This window comes from Mesoplodon densirostris, chromosome 1 (genome assembly GCF_025265405.1).
Source record: "Mesoplodon densirostris isolate mMesDen1 chromosome 1, mMesDen1 primary haplotype, whole genome shotgun sequence".
In the NCBI taxonomy this organism is placed as follows: Eukaryota; Metazoa; Chordata; class Mammalia; order Artiodactyla; family Ziphiidae; genus Mesoplodon; species Mesoplodon densirostris.
This window is the reverse complement of record NC_082661.1, coordinates 115,498,780-115,519,962: the sequence shown is the minus strand read 5'-3', so window position 1 is coordinate 115,519,962 and position 21,183 is coordinate 115,498,780. Positions and strand designations below refer to the sequence as shown.

The window sequence follows — 21,183 nt, the reverse complement described above, 5'->3', positions numbered from 1 at the left end:
AAAATGACACAAATGAACTTATTTACAAAACAGAAAGAGACTCACAGACTTAGGAAACAAACTTATGGTTACCAAAGGGGAAAGATGGCAGGGAAGGATAAATTAGGAGGTTGAGCTTAACATACACACACTACTACATATAACATAGATAACCAACAAGGGCCTACTGTAGAGCACAGGGAACTCCACTCAATATTCTGCAATAACCTATATGGGAAAAGAATCTGAAAAAGAATAGATATACGTATATGTATAACTGATTCACTTTGTTGTACACCTGAAACTAACACAACATTGTAAATCAACTATACTCCAATATAAAATAAAAATTAAAAAAATAAATAAAAGGCATCGCCCAAAAAAAAACCAATTAGCAGGAAATCTGCTCTATAAGTATCATGTTTAATAAAACCCCTCTTTAACATACAGACTCTCTAATGTGCAGGAGAGGTGGAAAACTGCAGTCACTGCCCGCGAGCTTAGTCCAAGAAATCTGGGATCTATCCGACGCTGGATATTCTCATTTGGAAATGAAAACACCCAACTGTTAAAAACTATGCTCATCCATTCCTCGCTTCTAAAGCTTAGCAAGAAGGAGGAGCCCTTCCCCACCACTCACCTACCACATTCATTTCAAAACAGAAGAGGGTTTTCTTTGATATAGTTTAGCGACTCTTCCCCTAAAATCTAGGCTCTACCATACTTTCACGCGCATGCCCAGGGTCCCTCAAACGTTTCCATATCTGACTAAATGCTGCTCTTCTGTCTAAACAATAGTGATAAGATAACAACAACGATAATACATTTGTTGATCTCTTAATATGCATCAAGGTTTTACATGCATTTTCCTACTGAACCTTCACAACAATCCCATGAAGTAACAGCTAACATTTAAGCCGCATTTCACAGAGGAGAAAAATCAGGTTTAAAGAAATTAAGTCACACAAGTCACACAACTATTTGTGGCAGAGGCGAGGCCCAAACCCAGGTCTACAGCCCATTCTCTTAATTACAAATCTCTAGAGTGTCCGTAGAAGAGCAGACGGGCTCAAAGAATCACTTTGTTTCAAGTGTTTCATTTAACAAGTCAGAGACTAAAGATCCAAAAGGCTATGGCACAACCTCATTTTGCTCCTAAGTCTCTATGATGATATTATATCATTGAACACACCTACACCCCAAGCCTCCTTTGGGTTCCATAACTAATTTCCCTGGCTCTCCACTTAACTACCATTCTGCCTCGCTTGTGCCTTTCCTTCACCTGTCAGTGTCCTAAATATCAGACTTATCTAGGATTCCATCCTCAGCCTCCTCTCTAGTTAGCCTATTCCAAGGCTTTGCAGCCTTTTAAAGCAATGCCCAAGTTGCTAAACATAACACTCTAGTCACTGTTCCTCCCTCTCTACCTAGGGCTCCCATTCTTTCAACTACCCCCTGTGCACTTGTGTTTTATATCCAACCCAAGCTTTGTATAAGTTAAAGACTCAAAAATTCCAATTTCCCATAAACCCTTTATTTCCCATAGACCCTCTGTACTCACCAGTGTCCAAAATCTCACTCGGTCCTTTGTATCAAATCTGTCCATCTCCCACAATCTTTAACACCATCTCTCTTCCCTAGAGTCAGAAACTCTAGGGAGTTTCTCGCCCTTAAATCTGATACATTCTCTCACCAACCACATAGAGTTCATCCTTAAACGAGTTAATCTGACCTGAAATGTTTCTGGGCCAGGCTGTCCTATTCTAACAGCCACTCTCCAGGATAAGCTTCTCCATTTCTCTCACATGAATGACTTCATCAGCCTTCTCCGAGTTGGTTTCCCTGCTCCACAATCTCTCCACCTCCGATCTAAGTTCTTCTTGTTTGTCAGAGACACTCTTTTCAAAGAGAACTGACCACGTCACCCCCTCCCCACACACTCCTTCCCAACTATCTCAGGGTAAAAGCCAACCCGTGGGAATGGCACTAAGGAGACTTCAAAAGCTGAACAAACTGGGCTTCCCTGGTGGCACAGTGGTTGAGAGTCTGCCTGCCGCAGGGGACATGGGTTCGTGCCCCGGTCCGGGAAGATCCCACATGCCGCGGAGCAGCTGGGCCCGTGAGCCATGGCCGCTGAGCCTGCGCGTCCGGAGCCTGTGCTCCACAACGGGAGAGGCCACAACAGTGAGAGGCCCGCGTACCGCAAAAAAAAAAAAAAAAAAAAAAAAAAAGCTGACCAAACTACTCCCTCCTGTCTAGTTTCCATGCTTCTTCCATCCTGCCCCTCATCACTCGGGAATAACTGCAATTCCCATTGTACACTGCATCCCCTCTGAGTCTTCTGAGGGATGAATCTTCTGAATTAATTCCTCAAATAAACCGTCTTTTGAATTCCCTCTCATCTTTTATATAAACCCTATCAACACACCATTAACATCTTCTTCCTAACCTACTAAAAGCAGCACTTTTCGTTTAGGGAATTTTTTGAGGCTCTGCATTTCATGCTTCACCATAAGCTAGGTCTACCTGGGGAGAGGTAAGACTAGTACCCAGGTCTCACAGTGACTTTTCCCAAGGTTAAACAGCTAATTAAAGAACTATTAACTTTCTAAATGTTCTCTGTATCTTTCTTTAAATTACAAAAATAAATATTTATCAATAATAGTTATCTAAGGGATATGCTAATATTACGAGAAACCTCCACTAAAAGACTTAAAGCCACGTAATAAATCACCCGGATCACGCCTTCTCTCACAATAATCGCTTATTTATGCATTCCACTTACCATATTCATCCATTAACTTGTGAGGCAAAATGGAACATTCAAATCACCCTCAATATTTTTATGGTTTTGTATTATTTGTGCACTTTTCCCCATGATCCAGGCTACTGCCATCTTGGCCCAATGCCAAATAATAGTAACATAGGAGAGGTATTAAAATCACATAAAATATTAGGGAAAGTGCTCAATTTTATCATCTATCTCAGTAAATGGGAGGTAACAGAAAAGGGTCCTAAACCTTTGGGCAATTTGACAAGTCTAAAACTGAACTGGAGACTAAACATTCCAGAAAGAGGATTCATCAAAACGAATGAACATTTCACGAAGTTTTAAGTAGGTGAATGTGTTCATTCCTCCCACTCAGTTTATTGTATTCACTGCTTCTCACCATGTTTTAATTATACAAGAATTTTCTGCAACTCTATTCATAGGTAGTCAAAACCGTACGTGAGAAAAAAACTACTTCAGAGGAGGCCAGCAATGGATCACTTCAGTGGACAGATGAATGATAGTGGCCCACTTTCTCCTATGCTAATGGCCTGAACTGACAAATCCTTAATTTACAAAACTTATATCAAAACAAGAAAATGCAAGGCTCAAGGCGCTGGGCTCAGGTACTAACCTTCGCTGCTCTTCACCGTGTTCTCCTGAAGGGACCGTGAGGCATTCATCCATGTGTCCATGAAGCAACCTGAGGACGTCACCACCAATCAGATACCCTAGAAGGATTGAAATGCAGTCACGTTTGAACTGTCATCATCACATTGACAGCTGAACAGATCATCGGCTCCAATCTCCTATTTTCATAGACAGATACACAGAAGTCCAGCAAGGCTTAAGTACCTGGTCAAAATCAGAGATGGATGGTGCCACCTGCCTGCCACCTCTGAGCCCTGGGTTCCCAAGTCCCCCAGTTAGTGATGTTCCCAGTATTATACATGACCTCAGCCTCATAAAAACCTCCACTAAACATGCAAGCCTGGATAGGCTCCGATTTGAACTTACGTAAGTGAGAACAACCAGAACACACAGATATTTCCTGGGAAAACCCTGATGTACAAGCACTGCTGTGATCCAGTTCTAAGTCACGCGCCCTGGAAGATGAGAAATCTTGACAGTTGCCTAACTAAGCAATACCCTGAGGCCAAAACACTGGAGAAAATAACCCCTAGAAAGCTAGCATGTAAAACACACACAAAAATAAGCTAAAGCTGACGATAGCATAAAAATAAGAGGAGATAAACCTTAACACAAACTTCACTTTTAAACAGCAATTCAAATGAGTTTCTTAAATGTTATGTATCTGCATTACAGAATATTTTGACACAAACAGCTCTAATTAATCTACTCATTTTCACAATCCCAAAGATGACTGCCAACTCTGCATCAGGGACCAGCTCCCTAATGGAAGTGGAGTTCTTACCTTGGGCTGCTTCACTTCCTGAGCTGATTGGGGCCACGCTCCAGAGGGTCTGCTGGAAAGCGGCGTCCACGTGCAAGCTGCCATTGCCATAAGACAAGTGCTGCATTAGAAGCAAAAGAAGGCATCACTACAGGCTCTGGGTAAGTCTCAACACGAAGTGCTTCTGGCAACTCAAGTTGAACTCTGCCAACGTGGGACTGTCCACAGAGAGCCTCTGTTGCAATCCTGTCACTCAAAAATGAAGAGACTAGTAGGAAAAAAATTAGAGTTTATATTTGACTTTAGGTATTTTTCAGCTTCCTTCTAAGAGTTACTACTTAAGCCACTAATCTGAAAACACAAATAAAATAAATTTATTTGTGAAAACAGACTATTTTGTTTTAAAGGCTTATTGATGGGCAAATTTGTACAGATAGTAGGCCCTTACCATTAAAATTATAATTAAGTTTTTACATATCACACTGTGACAGTGTGTTGACAATGAAGTAGGTTAAACCTACTGGACTAATGTGTTACTTTCATGGGGTCCTTTAGGAACTTTTATCTACAATCTGATGTAATAGCCATTAGATGGCAATATTTCCTAATAGGTATCAAAAACCAAGACAATACATGTCCTTCAAAATTCAGACATTACAAATTTCAGATGTTCCTTCTTAAGTCAAATGTATTAAAAAACATCATATTTCACATCTTTGAGAGCCATAATTGATGAGTTCTGAAATAATAAGTAAAGAAAAACAAAATTATGAGTACAGACAAATGACTTGCTTATTTCACTAACCATTACCTGGCTGCTGCTAGAATTTCAAATATGCAAAGAACAACCACTTTTTTTCTTGGAGTCATCTGAGTCAACATCACCAATATTCCTATAATTTTCCTGGAACACTTTCCAATGCTGATGACAGCCTAAGCTTTTAAAGACTTCAATTGCACTAGAACTTTCCCAGATATCTGACCTTCCTAGTTAGACAAACAGCAGTCACAGCATGCAGAGTCACACTGGTATATGCCACAAGCCTTTCAACATCCAAAGGTCTCTTCTGCCTAAATATACTAATCTCAAGTCACCAGCATAGGTAGGCATTTCATTTTCTTTCTCTGAAAAACAAAACCCGAGAAATTTGTGACATTTGACATATATGTAATTATCTTATCAGCAATTTTCCAATCAATAAGATTAAAAGTGGATGTTTCAGGTTTAGCAATAACCTGCTCTTACCCCTCTCCCATCTCAACCAGCTGTCTGTCTTTGTACAACCTCCTTTCTACCTGGACCTGTCATTCTTATACAAAAATCCAGCTAAGATGTCTGTACTGAATTAATTCCTTCCCTAATATATTAAAATTCTTTAACTATTTACAAATAAATCATATGCCATCTGCTTCCACAAACAAGAAAAATATATTTTCCTTCATAGCCCTTATCACAATGTGATCATTTAGTGTATTTTTCATTCTCCCTCTTGTAAGCTGACACAGGCTCACAACTGTATCCCTAGCATCTAGCAGGGTTACTCAATAAAGAAGTATGTGCAGAAGTGAACCAAACCTTTAAAATCAAAGTGTAAACTTTAAAAAAATATTTTAAGTTATTCCATAAATGTTCCTATTTCAATGACCTGAGCCAAACTAACAGCACATACACACCAAACAAACAAACAAAAAAAAACAAAGAAACCTGTAAAACCATATGGATTTTATCAAACTATCAGAAGACGATTCAAAATACCAATGCTTATATTTTTACTTTTGAACTCAAGTGAAAAGAAAGCTCATGCCATATTACGATAAATAGATTTGTTCATCCTTGTTCACTGAATATACTATGTATAAAGCATTGTGCTAAACATTAATAGAACACATTCCCCACCATGAGGGTGCTCATAAGCTAGAAAGGTAAGTAAAATATATCCACAAAATGCTGTGAGTCAGTGTTTTGAAAATGTTAGCTGAATTGTAATCAAAGTGCTACAGGAATTGAGAGAAAAGAACACTTGGACCAGCCTAACTGGAACAGAGTTCATTGTCCTGGGCCTTGAGGACAGGTGGTATTTCCACAGGAGAGAGGGTTCCATGTGGGACGAGGCATTTGAAGGGCCAGTAGGATCACTTGGCCTGAGCGTCACATTTATATACTTAAGAGATGCTGTCTCCAAAATTTTGTACATACACTGAATTTGCGTATGTGTATTAATAACGTTAATCCTCTAAGTGTAAGTATTTTTTTAAAAAAATACCAAAACTTTTATAAACTACTTTAGAGATTCTCATTCTTAATACACCAGAAACCTCGTGATCGGAAGTGGCCTGGGCTTTTTTGGTGCTGTAGGCTCTAATAAGGGAAATGGTACCCAAAGGGGCAGAGATAAAGGAACATACAGCTCAGCAGAGAGTTTCCTCTTTGGGGCTTACAGCATATACTTAGAAAGAGAGTGAGAGATAGGCCTGCAGACAAAGCAGGTGTCAGATCAAGGACCTTATAGGCAATAAGGAGCTACTGAAGTGAAAAAACAGTCGGGGGGGGGAGGAGGACAAAAATGCAATCTTCAAATCATATCTAAGCCTAAAGGTACACAATAAATAAAACCATAAAAAAAGGAAAATTTCAGTCTGTTGGAGAAAGTAAAAAAAAAAATGTCCTTCAGATCATATTACACCATTTAAAGTTATCTAAATCATGTCCACTCTTCTCAAGAAAATATTCTCTAGGCATAACTATTTTGGATGCTTCTATTTAATTTTGCTGCTTAAGCAACAAAGGGAAATCTGAGTAAGAACCACACAGGCTTGTGATATTAAATATTCAGAATGCAGTAACAATTTCAGTTACTGACACTAAGATGGGTTATCCTTAGAGCCAAAACAGATGTTGTCAGAGGTTGAAAGCAAAGCTGGCCTTAGGCTGAAATATGTAACTGCTCTAAAGTTTACACGCCCGCCAGGAGCACTGCAGGCACTTTGGAGAGTGATCTGCTCTCTCCTATCACCTTGATTCTCATGTTAGTGACGCTCAAGTTCTCATGGACACACAGATCACCTGAGGATCTTGTCAAAAAAAGGCAAATTTGAATTCAGGAGGTGTGAAGGGGGGCCAACCAAGGCCATTGGTTCAAGAAGCATATTTTGAGTAACATGTAATATGATAGAAGCACGAAATCTCAGGAATAGAAAAGATATTATTATAAATCACCTCCCAGGAGTTCTCAACCTGGACTCCACTTTGATACTTTTAGTTTCCTTTGTAATCCAGTGTATATATTTTATGCATTTTAAAAGATAATGAAACAAAGAGTCAGTAAGCTTTCTCCCACTGTCCGAAAGGTCCAAGGCACAAGAATTTCTAAGAATATCCAAATTCAACCCTTATCTGATGCATTTATTCACTCATTTATTTCTCTCATCTTAAGTGTCAGGCACTTGACCCTGGTGATGCAACACACTAGAAAAATGATCCTCCAGTGACAGGGAACACAAGTAAACAAGATATATCACCCCCTCAGAATTCACTTTTTTATTCTGAGAAAAAAACGAGGGACACAGAATAGATGCTCTTTCCAAATGGAACAGTCTATGATTCCATCACCTGAGCCACAGAGAGAAAAAAAAAAGGCTCAAGGTAAATAAATAAAAAATAAATTGGATGGAATCTAAGGGAAAAAAAGGAAAAAAAAAAAAAGGTCATGAAGAACCTAGGGGTAAGACGGGAATAAGACACAGACCTACTGGAGCATGGACTTGAGGATATGGGGAGGGGGAAGGGTAAGCCGTGATAAAGTGAGAGAGTGGCATGGACATATATACACTACCAAACGTAAAATAGATAGCTAGTGGGAAGCAGCCACATAGCACAGGGAGATCAGCTCAGTGGTTTGTGACCACCTAGAGGGGTGGGATAGGGAGGGTGGGAGGGAGGGAGACGCAAGAGGGAAGAGATATGGGGACATATGTATAACTAATTCACTCTGTTATAAAGCAGAAACTAACACACCATTGTAAAGCAATTATACTCCAATAAAGATGTTAAAAATAAATAAATAAATAAATAAATAAATTGGTTGATACGATAAAGAGCTTGAAAATATTTATAATCACTGTCTTTTTAGCTATCGGTAATTTTAAGCAACTTGAGGGAGTTCGGTAACTTACTATGCAATCAGAACACCTAGCATTTATTGGAAATTCAGAGGTGGGTATGAGAGAAGTAAATTTTTATGAGCCCTAGAATAGCTTTCTTTTAAGCATTTTTCATCACTTTTTAGATTGTGGGGTTTTGCTTTTCCTAATTTACTTTTAGACAGTTGTTTGGTAATGTTTTCATGGATTTAAAAAATCTGTCTGCTACTGTATAGCACAGGGAACTCTACTCAGTACTCTGTAATAACCTATATGGGAAAAGAATCTAAAAAAGAGTGGATATATGTATATGTATAACTGATTCACTATGCTATACACCTGAAACTAACACAACATCATAAATTAACTATACTCCAATAAAATTTTTTTTAAAAATCTGTCCGTTTCTATAGGTGACAGAGAAAATTATTCAAAAATCAATGTTTCAAATGAGAGCAATCCAATCCATGGGTTGAAAACTCTTGTGCATACCATGGTGATTTTTATATCTTTCTAACACACATTTTGAGTGCTTTACCTTATTTTGTTTAGTTTGAAAGAGATTCACAGCAATACCTATTTGACCATATTTCCTCTCTTTTAAATTGTATCTTTCTCTTATATTTAAGCTGCTTTGATAAAGCCTCCTTTAAAGAAAAAAATAAGTCATTCCAATAGGTCAAAGGAATTTTTCTTCCTCTTAGATATTCCTGAAAAGAGGATTAGAATATCATTTCATATTAGAATATGAAACAGCAAGATTAGAAAAGATATTATTTGGATGAGTGGCTTACAACCTTTTCTGGAGATAAAACCTTTTATTCCTGAGACATCATGTACAAGGTTCATCACATAAAGCAGAAAAGGGCGGAGCATCCTAGGTGGAGCCTGGGTTCCTAGAGCCCAGCACAGTCCACAGGACACCTCCACAGAGGACAGAGTGAAAATCAATCCTTCAATCAGTTTTAATCAATTTAGCATCCCAATATTTGTACGCTTGATTAGAGCAGCAAACACACAATTAGATAGTTCAGCCATAGCTTAACCATCACTGTTCTTGAAGAAAAATTAGATCAAAGGCCAACAGACACTAACAAATGAAAAGTTACAAAGTCAATGACAGGACATGTTTATTTTTAGTAGTTAGTTTTAACGGATGTGTTTTCAGCCGTATTTCTTATTTATTTTTAATCATGTCAGCATCTTCTCAGAATATGAATCTGGCTTTCACATGATAGCCTTTTATTTAAAATCAACTGTAACTGTCTCTTCACTTCTCACTTCCCAACTTTCTCCTATTCTGGTTAAATATCTACAGTTCTTTTTTTTTTTTTCTTTTTGCGGTATGCGGGCCTCTCCCTGTTGTGGCCTCTCCCGTTGCGGAGCACAGGCTCCGGACGCGCAGGCCCAGCGGCCATGGCTCACGGGCCCAGCCGCTCCGCAGCATGTGGGATCTTCCCAGACCGGGGCATGAACCCGTGTCCCCTGCATCGGCAGGCAGACTCTCAACCACTGCACCACGAGGGAAGCCCTACAGTTCTTAATAGGCACAAATCTCCTGGGTAAATAAGCAATTTTTACATGTGCCATTCATAGAGCTAAGAGTCTTGTCTTGATTAAGCATTCAATCCTCTTAATATCCCTGTGAACTAGGCTATTATCCCCATACTGCAGATGAAGAAACTGAGGGTTTGAAGAGGTTACATGATTGGCCCAGGCTCATTCTTAGGCTCCGTACCAATAAACAAGTGTGTGTGTGTGTGTGTGTGTGTGTGTGTACACACACACACACACATACACAGAGCCCAAGGGTACCAACTACTTAATTCTAAATCAATTACACACAAATAATATGTTGATTTAAGGCAGTAGGAATACACTTTCTATAAACTAGCATGAGCTTAACTGCAATGATGCTCTATTTCTGATTTTTGTTTCAATCATCATCCACTAGGATGTCTGGGATTTTTTTAATGTGGATATTCATGTAAAGTTTATAATACCGTATTTTATATTTGTTTGCTTTCTCAACCTTAAAATAGAAAGAATATTTTCACTGACACCCTTCACACTTCCATTGATTTCAATATTCTGCGAAATTCTGCATATGACTATTCTTTAGCAAAAATATAATTTACTACAGAAGTTAAATAGATATTGGCCTCACCACAAAAGTAAAAAATACCTTCAATGATTAAGCATAAACTTCTTTCTTCAATCTCCCATTTCTAGCCCCTTCCCTTTGAAACAATGCAATGTCAGTGAGGGAATTAAACCGTTTTTTAATTTTGTTTATTTCTCCTTTCTTAGCATGACAAGTGTTTCTCACATAATAATCTGCTTTCATGAATATCAAAATAGGTAATCAATGCCTCATTAATATAACCTTCTCATTGGGCGCAAAATAAAGTCCATGGAATTTCAAATTCCTGATTGGACTGCATTTACATGCTATTAATAAAATAATCCAAGAACAGGCACTATCGATGTCACGAACATACATATCAAGGGCACGAGGGAAGCCTGTCTAAATAATCCTGGTAAGCCACACTTCCACACATGTCACATCATTCTTCTACTTAGGGAGTTATGTATAATTCATCAAATAGAGATACAGGCTTGTTTCTAAGCAATTTTCCTAGATAATTTGCGATTTCAGCTTTAAAAAGATCATTCTATCGACCTGTCACTTACCATATCACCAACTACATGATCCGACTTTGCACACTTACCAAGTACCTTTCGGAGGACACACTAACTAAGATGAGGTCATCTCCAACCCGTACTTTTTCTCCTTCTGAGCGCTGCTTGGAGGCAGGATGGATGGTCCACCAACAAGCTTCACCTGCACAATGATTGAAATGTGAAACACAAAGAAATGCCTCAGTTTCAAACTCGATGTTCTTTGCCAGTGACTCCAAAATACAAGAGGGAAATGAAGTCCTCAAAATCAGTCTTCTTAAAATGAAACTGTCCTATTCACACAAACGTCAGAAATTTGAAATAGAATGCAAATTCATCTCTTAGACCATGGAAAATCAAAAAGAATTAGGCCAAATTAGCTTAGAATCTAAAAAAATAGTGGGCATATGTATAACTGATTCACTTTGCTGTCCAGCAGAAACTAACAGAACATTGTGAATCAACTATACCCCAATAAAAATTAGAAAGAAAGGAAAGAAAGGGGAAGAAAGGAAAGAAAGGGGAAGAAAGAAAGAGGGAGAGAGGGAGGGAGGAAGACATACTGACATGAAAAGACTCTTCTCATAGAAACTAGCTGTGACATTAGGGGAAGTTTGGTGTCTCTTTCCCCCACTAAGAATTGCTTTAAAAGGATGTTTATTTATGCTAAGACAAGGCCAATTTCACCAGCCAGGCTGATCCAACTTCGCTCCTTACAAAATCACATGTTGTTACACTGCTCACATTGCTCTCTCCTATTAACATCTTTTTGCCACCTGATTTTCAAAAGGATTTGGGTTTTTGTGACACGACAGTTGCATTGTAACAATTTAAAAAACCTCTACTTTTTGAGGGATGCTGATGCAAAATAGGTACAAATACTGTCCCCTAAGTTTTACTATCCTGTGCCTTATTTTACAATATTTTGTTATTTTTAAATGTGGTAGTTTCTATTAATCTAGGAGTAAAATAGTAGAGAATCCTACAGAATTTTCTGGGATACATTATAAAAATATCTGGGTATACATAAAATCAAATAATTTCTTCTAGAACAAGTCAAGCATAAGCCTCATGAACCATATAGCTATACTTCAAACTTCAGTCTCATCACCTAGGATATAAACATAAGCACACAATTCTTCACTTTGTTCACAGTTCCTTTTGAAACCTTTAAGTTCTACCGCAAAATGGGAATAGTTTTAGTGATATCTGTTATCTAATAATTACCATTCTCTGTGCCCAGCTTTATTATTTCTCCATAACTTATTTTTTTGCTTCTTTACTAATTGCCCAATGCCAAAATGTAAACTCCATGATAGCAGAGCATTTGTATGTTTTGTTTACTGGGGTTTTCCCAGCTCCTACTAGCATTTTGTAGGCATTCAATAACAATTCATTTTGCATAAATGAGTAAATGAATCAGCAAATAACACTTCTTAAGCATACTTAACAGGCAATACATAATCTATGCCCTGAGCTGCTTTTCTTACACAAACCATATTCTTACTTGAATGTCACGTTGCAGAATTCCTTATCTTCATCCACTCAACTCACATTTTTAAAATTATAGGGCATTTTTCATTCACTCACTCAAATATTGATAAAGCACACACTATTTGTCAATCATTGCTTTAGTAGCTGGGGATACCTCAACAAATAAGGAAGAAAAAATGATCTGCCTTGTGAGTTTCATTCTGATCAAGGCAGGCACACAACAAATGATAAATATAGTAAGTAGTTCAGTAATTCAGAAGAAGTAGAGACCTATGGGGAAAAGAGAGCAGCATAAGGGTGTAGGGTGAAAGACTGCCTTGTTTGGTGGGTTTCACTATTATATAATCATCTCAATGTATGGAAACAAGTTATAGATCGTGCATGTCTTTTACTTCTTTTGAGAAAGAGAACTGAAGATTTTTTTTTCATGTAACTATGTGCTGAAGTAAATTAATTACAATGAGAAAACTAAAAATACTAGCCAAAATACAGAGGAATAATGGAGCCTATAGAAAATGAAATAAACATGAGAAGAATATATTTATCTTTTTGGTGTCTGGGATTCTTGGAATTTCTTGTACAAGGTGATGTGTTGGTCCATTAAAAAGTTAATTAGGTTGGTAAACAGAACTTTATTTTTATCCATTTGTTATTAGTGAAACTTTTAGAGTATGGGAAAGTATTTTAAAAAGGAGGGCATGTGTGAGCTTGATCCCACCCAAAAAAGCAACAACTTAATGAGTTGGTCTATTTCCTTCCATTCTTTTTTCTAGCTGGTCTTTTATTTATTTTTAATTTCTATTTCCTTCCATTCTTTTTTCTAGTTGGTCTTTTATTTATTTTTAATTCCAAAATCAGGCATGCTCATTGTAAAAGATAAAGCCATTAAATTGTACAGGGGTGTATAAAGTGTAAAGTTCTCAAAGCATTGAGAATAAAAACACAAATAAAGCCTATACTTTCCTATCTGGAGTCTCCAAAAGTATAACTGTGTTAATATGTGTTTTTTGTTTCAAAAATATGTAAATACATAGATATGGAGCATGATGACCTGTGGACAGGGAAATGAAGGAGGCTTTCATTTTCTACTTTTTTGTTTGAATGCTGACATTGACAATGTTACATGTGTACACTTAAAAATATTTTAAGATGAAAGCTGAAAGGTAGAAAAGATATGAATTAATAACACTTTACAAACTAATCAGAGCACAGTAATATGGTTAACGATCAGCAGAGCATAAGTACTGTTTTCCTACCCAACTCCAACAAAAGAATAAGGTTTGAAGTCTAGTTTGCACATCAAGCTAATTATGTGGGGATGACCCACCAGTAGAAACAATGTACATTTCCTCCTTCTATTAAAACCTTTCCGAGTTAGTCATTTGTTTTTTTCCTGAATCCGTCCCTAAGAATATTCAACCAGTTTATCTTCCAGAATATTCAACCAGTTTATTTTCCATCGTGTCTCAATACGTCTCCCAATCCAATCCCTGCCACGATCTGAGTGCAGCTTCATCATGGACCAAGGTGCTCACCTGTTGTGTCCTCTTGCAAGCCAACATCAAAGGCCAGTTTATCAGTTGAAGACCGAGAGGTGGACAGGCAGCACAGATACTAAAAGACACAGAATCAGTAGCTGTCACTAAACGTTTATTGTCCATTCCAAGTCTAATTCTGAGCACTTACACAGCCTAAATGAGGAACAATGCTGTAGAGGAAATGTGGTTTTCATCCCCCCTCACAGAAAGACTGCAGAAATATGTCCTGTCAGTAAAAGAAGACAAGTAATTGGGCATACATCTGTACATCTCTCACTTCATCTGATATTCACGATCATAAGCAAAAGGACAACCTGATCTGTCAGTTGGAAATCTTTCTCCCAAGCAGAAATTTAAACACTATTCACTTTTATCTTCTAGTTTTGTTTTCATTTTAAAATTTTTAACTCTCTGAAATTTATCCAGAATTGAATTTCAAACGGTGTGTGTGTAGCCTGTCGCTTCACTGCAGTGAGGGTTTGTCACGTGTATACCAACGTGTGTTTCCCTAGGAGGAATGGAACTCTCCCAACACCACCATCTCCTGATTTCTTTCTCTCCCTCTTGAGTTTTCCTAACTATATATTCTTGGACATAAAGTTTAGGATAATTTTTCAGGGCAACTCCTATATCCCCACCCCAACCTCAAAATCCTCATTAAGTGTTGCAAGAATGAGAACACAAAGATGAATGTGGTATGAGCTCAAGATACACTGCCACCTACACCAACCAAGTGCAGTGCCGGAAAGAACAGGAGCCCTGCAAACAGGACTCAGGGACAATGCTGGGGACTGAGCAAGCACAGACGTCCCAGAATCATGGAAAAAGTAATGATAAGCCTAGAAAACCCCTATGATGGAATAGGGTTCACCCAGCTCAGGGGATGCCTGTGAGGGTAAGGAGGCAGGTGATGCACGGATTGGGGACAGATGTACTGGCACGTTACATGGAATTTGGTGCCCTGAGGATGTAAAAACCAACTGACCTGGAGCTTCTGTCTCTTGACTGCAAACTACTGACTTCCCAAGTTATAGAAACAAGGCTTCAAGGGTCCCCAAACATTTTCCTAGCTAGTCAGGAGTATGAGTCTGACCTCAAGAAAGGCAGCCCATGGTGGCCCCTGCCTGAGGGTTACAGACCTTAGACCTAAGCATATTAAATATCTGCCTTTATTTGAGAAAAAGTAACAATGTTATAATACTGATCTCCCAGGTAAAAACTTAGTGATCTCTATTAAAGGCTTCTGCAATATTTCTCGATAATATTACAGTACCAGGCACTGCAACTGTTCGCGTACATTCTCTCCCAACGTTCACAGCAACTGTGAGGCACACACTATAATTATTTCACTAAATGTTAATTAAATTCTGTTAAGGGTAAAGACTTGGTCTTATTTACTACTATATCTAGTACACAGGAGGTGCTAAATAATATTTATTGACTGAATGGATAAAATTCTCAGATGCAATTACAGGCTTAAAGAAGTTTGGCAAGGTATCCAAGGCTGTACAGCATACAGGAAAGTGAGCCTGAACCCAGATCTACCAACCAAGTTCAGGCTCTTACCCATCTACTATGTATCGAGGGTATTTTTCTGAAAACTGACTCTCATATTTATTATTTTATGTGTTTTGATTGCTATTGAAAGTGGAATTCCTTCCATGAAGTTCTAATGTGTGAGTGCTCTATGCAAAAAGGTTGTTTTTATACATTTGTCTTCTATCCAGCCACTTAAAGTGTTCTCCTTTATTTTATTTCATATCTTACTAAGTCAGCCAAGATTTCCAGAACAATGTTAGATAGCTAGCATATTCTTGGGAGGTTTTTTTCTTTTAGTTTTGTCAAGAATGGATTCAGTGTTTGACAATTAAGTATGAGGTCACTGATGTGACATAAATATTTTCTTTATCACTGAGAAAATAATCATCAATGCTTAGTTTTTATTAGGAATTGGTATTTTTATTAAAAACCTGTTTCAGCACCTGTTAAGATGATCACAGCTTTTCTCATCTGACCTACTAATGTGATGTAGCACATTAACATAAATGATATTAAGTCATTATTAAAATCACATCTATACTTTACTTCTCTTCCTCTAATTTTCAAATCCATTAACCAGATTTTTCATATCAATATTCATGATGATGAAGATTGATGATTTTTTTTGTTTTTTTTTGGTATTGATATTGAGGCTATGCTTAAGTTTTTGCTCAGGAACAGTTTACACATTTTGGGAATTATCTCCTTCTTAAAAGACATGATTATTTTATACTTCCAGGTATTGGACTATTGTGTAGTCACTAAAATAAACTTGATGGAAAATTTAAATAATATGGATAATACTTATACTGTGATAATATGTAAAAAAATCTGTATATAAATTTGGTTATATAACAAGATCTCAATTATGTTAAAAAAAATTTTAACAACAGCAAAGATTGAAAATTTTTAAAAAGTCCCCAACAGTTTTCTCTCATTGGTGTGATCATGAAGATTTTTTTCTTCTGTAATTTCCAAATCTTACAGAATGAATATGTAGTGTTTTTATAACTTAATAAAGCTTTTAAAAGAATGGAATATTTATATATTTTATTTTAAACATATTTTACACACACACACACGCATATATAAATGAGAATGAGTAAATTGTGCCTGAGAGGAGCCCAGTGGATAAATGGATAACTGGGTGTAAGAGGAGCTGATATGGAAAAACAAAGAGAACAACTAGTTAAGAAGGAAAAGAAGTTAGTGGAGAGTTGAAGGTGGGACTCGCAGGCAGTTTTTTACACTATTTTTCAGTAAGGATGCTTTAATTCTCTAACAAATAAACTGTTTGAAATAAAATCAGAAATGAGAACTATTTCTTACTTGACTCTTGACACCTCTCTCCTCCTAAACCTAGTCTTTCAAAAGTAAGATATGAAAAACAGAACTCACATAATGGTAGAACTGAAGGACCTTAAAGGTCCTCTAAGCTAACTGTCATCTTATAAATGAGAAAACTAAGCAGGATATAAAGATATTAAAAAATACATACAACCAAGCTTGTTAAAGCCATCAATGAAATGGGATTACCAAATATTTCCTGACCACATATGCACAAATGGATCAGCATGACCACAGGGGAGATGCAGTCTACACATGTACTCACCATGCCGCTGTAGGAATGGCGCAGCAATATGGCATGTCCATAGAGGAGCGTTCGGTGGCCACCACCTTGAGCGGTCTGCATAGAGCAGAGAAAGGTCGACAAGGAAAAAAAGAAAACAGAGTAAATTTAACTAAGTCCATAAAATGCTCTCTTGTTCTCATGGAAAAGTTTAATGGGAAAAAATAAAATAGGAGCTATTACAGATGAGCAAAGTGCTGTGGAAAGAACGCTTAAGCTGGGACAAAGCTACCAAGAAAACCTTCTCCTGTGTGTGGGGTGGGGGGCTAGCAGTTGATCTAGTTCTTAAAGAATGAACTCGAGTTCAGTAAATACCATAATTTGTAAATTTTGATTCCTAGGTATTTGTTGTCTGTATTTCCCATTACGCTGTGGTCCACGTCGAGCAAGGGCTATGGTACTTTGGGCACCATGGTATACCAGACTCCTTGCAAAATGCCTGCCACATACTAAGGACTAAATAAATACTTCTTCAGTGAATGAGTCTTCTTAAAGCACAAAATTCATCAAATCATCTTCAGGCTTAAAAACCTTTCATATCTTCCAACTGTTTATAGAAAAAGAGTCCAAATTCCTTTATATGAGATAGAGGAATGCTTCTCAAATTCTAGCATGCTTACAAATCACCTGGAGAGCTTGTTAAAACACAGAACCCTGGGCCTACTCCCAAGATTCTGATCCAGTAGGTCTGGGGTAAATACAGAGATGTTTCATTTCAAAACTTTTCCAGATGACCAAGGTGCTGTTGTTTTGGAGACAACAGTGAGTAGTACACACATAGAGAACTTTAGTCTCAGCCCTTTCTAGCCTCGCCCCCAAATCCCTTGTGCTCCAAACAAACACACTTTCCCTGCCCTGAGCTTTCTTACTGCTGTCTTAGAACACAATACTCCGTCTCTCTGTAGTCTTTTCCACCTCGTCGACTGTTTTAAACTCAGGTTAAGGGCTCCCTCTTCTATGAAGCTACAACCTGAGCTAAATCGGAGAAGCTAGATGGGTTCCCCGACCCGGGTGAGTACAGGTGTCATAGGAAACAAGGAAGGGACCACAGGATTACAGTGCTGGGTCGCAGATAAACTAAACAGGAGCCATAAAATTAGATCAAGGTAACATCATGGGAGGTACAGAACATATGCCAAGGAGGCTGCCCTTTTTTTCTGTAGGAAAAAGAGGTCTTTAAGGATGACTGTGATGTTATTGACTTATACATACTCTAAGAAGTACAGGAGAAAGTATTTTAATATTCATTATTATTATACCTTTTTTACTAAAAATATATCCCCTTCCTATTGTTCCACATAATTTCTTAAAATAACTTTATTTATGTGTTATGCTTAAAAGACTTCCAAACCATTTAAAAATAGGTATTAAAAGGTACTAAAATTATGAGAAAAAAACTGCTTTACAAAAAAGGAAAGTTACTTTTTCACCTCCAGAGTGAAAAAAGGGAAAAATCTACTCTGCAAAATTATATTCTTCCTAAGAATGAGGCCCTGTTTAGAGAGTACGTTTATTTTCTATAATATATTTGATTTGTTGTGGCCAAGAACAACTTATTTACCTTGTCTGATTTGGACTAGTTTGGTAGGAGCTTACCTTTCCCTACCAGATATAAGTTCCAAAGCTACAAGATCCAGCTGAACTTTAATGACACTAGACAGTCATACCAACCAAAACAAGATGTTTTAAAATGAAGAACAAGCTTTAGATTTAGTGCTGTTTTTGCTATAAAGCTTTGCCTGTGCATTTCATGTATTCATATGCACATATATACATAAATGTTCAAATTGGTTAAGAGGAGATATTTTAGTATCTGAATTTTCTTTCAAAGATTTTATATATAGAGATTTTACACAGTTGTATATTATGGATTTAACACTACAGATTTCCTCACTACTCAAATGCTAATTTATGTCACAAATTTAGTTTTAATACAATTCCTATAAAAGTATACAAATAATCCACACTAAATTAACTTTGTTACTTAAGAGAGCACTGTTAACACAAGTGAATATAATTTCTGTCACATGGTCTGCAGTCCTTGTCCTCTAACTTGTCATTTTAAATAATACTATTGTGATTGGCTCTGATTCAGGACAAATAAAATGTATAATTTCCACTCTTGGGCAGGTTGGATAACTTATTCAACAAACATTTATCAAAAGAATTGTGTTTGTGGGATGCATCCAAAGATGTACCCTGGTTCTTTATTTGTGCTTTCTGATTTGGTCAATCAATCATATCAATTTTCTTGTTAAATTTGGCCTGGTCCTTGCTTTAAGTGAACAAATATTTATGGACTTCCTCTGATGTAGGGAACTACCGGTATTTTAAGAGGATGGTTACACCTGTTAAAGTACCGGTTACACTGGCTTAGCCACCTCCAGGGTTATTCCTTCAAGACTCTACAGCACGCTGCCTTAAGGTGGACTGGGTCATCCCCCAGGGCAATTTCAATGAGAAAAAGTTCATCACTGCTGGGTAATAACATCACAAGCAGTAGTAATTCAGTACTCTGGAACAAGGGGTCCATTTCTCCTCCAGCCACCCAAACCAGAACCTTACAAGCTCACAGTGCTATAACCATCATAACCTTTGGGAATCCAGCCAGGACCAACTAGATAGAACCAATCAAGCTAATGGACCAACAAGCTCAAGGCTAGCCCACCCCTCAAAATCGCACTTTGGAAAAATACCTTGGTGTTTTCTGAAGTTAACATGTTCATTGTTCCTTGGACTCTAAAACACAGGCAAAGTAAGTGGTGCTTTCCATTGCACCAGTTAAGAGAAAAAGTAGAAAGTTAAATTTTCTGTAACAAACCTTGTGTTCACATTCATGTCACCTATACTTTAGTCCTACTGATTCTCCAGTAAACATTATACAAAAGAAATACTTTTTTCTATTCATTCAAAAGATATTTATTGGGTATCTTCAAATACTATATCTGAGAGGTAAACTATCTGATGTCAAGGGTATGATGCATAATAAGCTCACAGCTTGTTTTCCTCTGCCTTCAAAATGAGAGTTTTCTCTAATTATTCATTCATTCAACAATTATAGGGCCTCCCTGGTGGCGCAGTGGTTGAGAGTCCGCCTGCCGATGCAGGGGATACGGGTTCGTGCCCCGGTCCGGGAGGATCCCATATGCCGCGGAGCGGCTGGGCCCGTGAGCCATGGCCGCTGAGCCTGCGCATCCGGAGCCTGTGCTCCGCAACGGGAGAGGCCACAACAGTGAGAGGCCCGCATACCGCAAAAAAAAAAAAAAAAAACAATTATAAACTGAATCCCATGTGTTTCCCTTCCAAAGACTTGCACACTAACAGCAAAGAAAACAGAAGTTTAAGAACTAATTCTCTCTGCATTTCTTACCACCTCCAACTACATGTCAGATCATCAGGTCTTTTTAGTAAAAGTATTACCTGGAACTTACATGTCCTTGACATACATTTCCAAGTGTGACTTGGGCCCTACCTGTTTCTGAAAATGCAACGGTCTGTCCCTCACACCCCAGCTCTCCCCTGTGATTGGCTGGGCTTGTGGTATGGTTGGTGAGCTGTGAACAGCCCCCTATGGCCCCTCTGCAGATCCTGAAGTTGGCTTCTGCTAGACTACTGTAGTCTCCCATAGGCGAAGGGGGTTTACGCTAAGGGGCTGTTGTTCTTTCAGGGAAAAACACCACCAACCCAAAGTAACAACTACCATTTCCAAACTCCTCCCTCTAAATATTTCTGGTGTCAGAGAGCCAAGAATCATTTAATAAAGGGTAAAATTGGACTTTCTGAAAATATCAGTTTAAAAAGTTTTTTCAGTTCTGTGCGTAGGTTTAATCCCAGGACCCCTGAGATGACTGACAGGGCTAATATTAAACGATAGTGTAAAAAAGATGAACTGGTGAACTGTAAGTGGATAAAAAAAGTTCAGAGTACGTTCAAACAAAAGCTAAGCAACAAAGCTGTACGTATTCTAAACAAACCACACTTCAATTTTTCCACAGAT

At 37.9% G+C, this 21,183-nt stretch overlaps 1 protein-coding gene across 1 annotated transcript in view; it reads right to left on the bottom strand.

Moving 5' to 3' along the window:
- Positions 1–21,183, bottom strand: part of RYR2 (ryanodine receptor 2) — a 727,841-nt gene that overhangs the window by 406,471 nt on the left and 300,187 nt on the right. The window contains exons 6-10 of the mRNA XM_060096737.1: positions 17,169–17,243; positions 14,015–14,093; positions 11,036–11,148; positions 4,185–4,284; positions 3,384–3,480 (exon numbers count right to left, since the gene is read on the bottom strand). Of these exons, the coding sequence (XP_059952720.1) occupies positions 3,384–3,480; positions 4,185–4,284; positions 11,036–11,148; positions 14,015–14,093; positions 17,169–17,243 (464 nt within the window). The remainder of the gene's footprint in view (positions 1–3,383; positions 3,481–4,184; positions 4,285–11,035; positions 11,149–14,014; positions 14,094–17,168; positions 17,244–21,183) is intronic.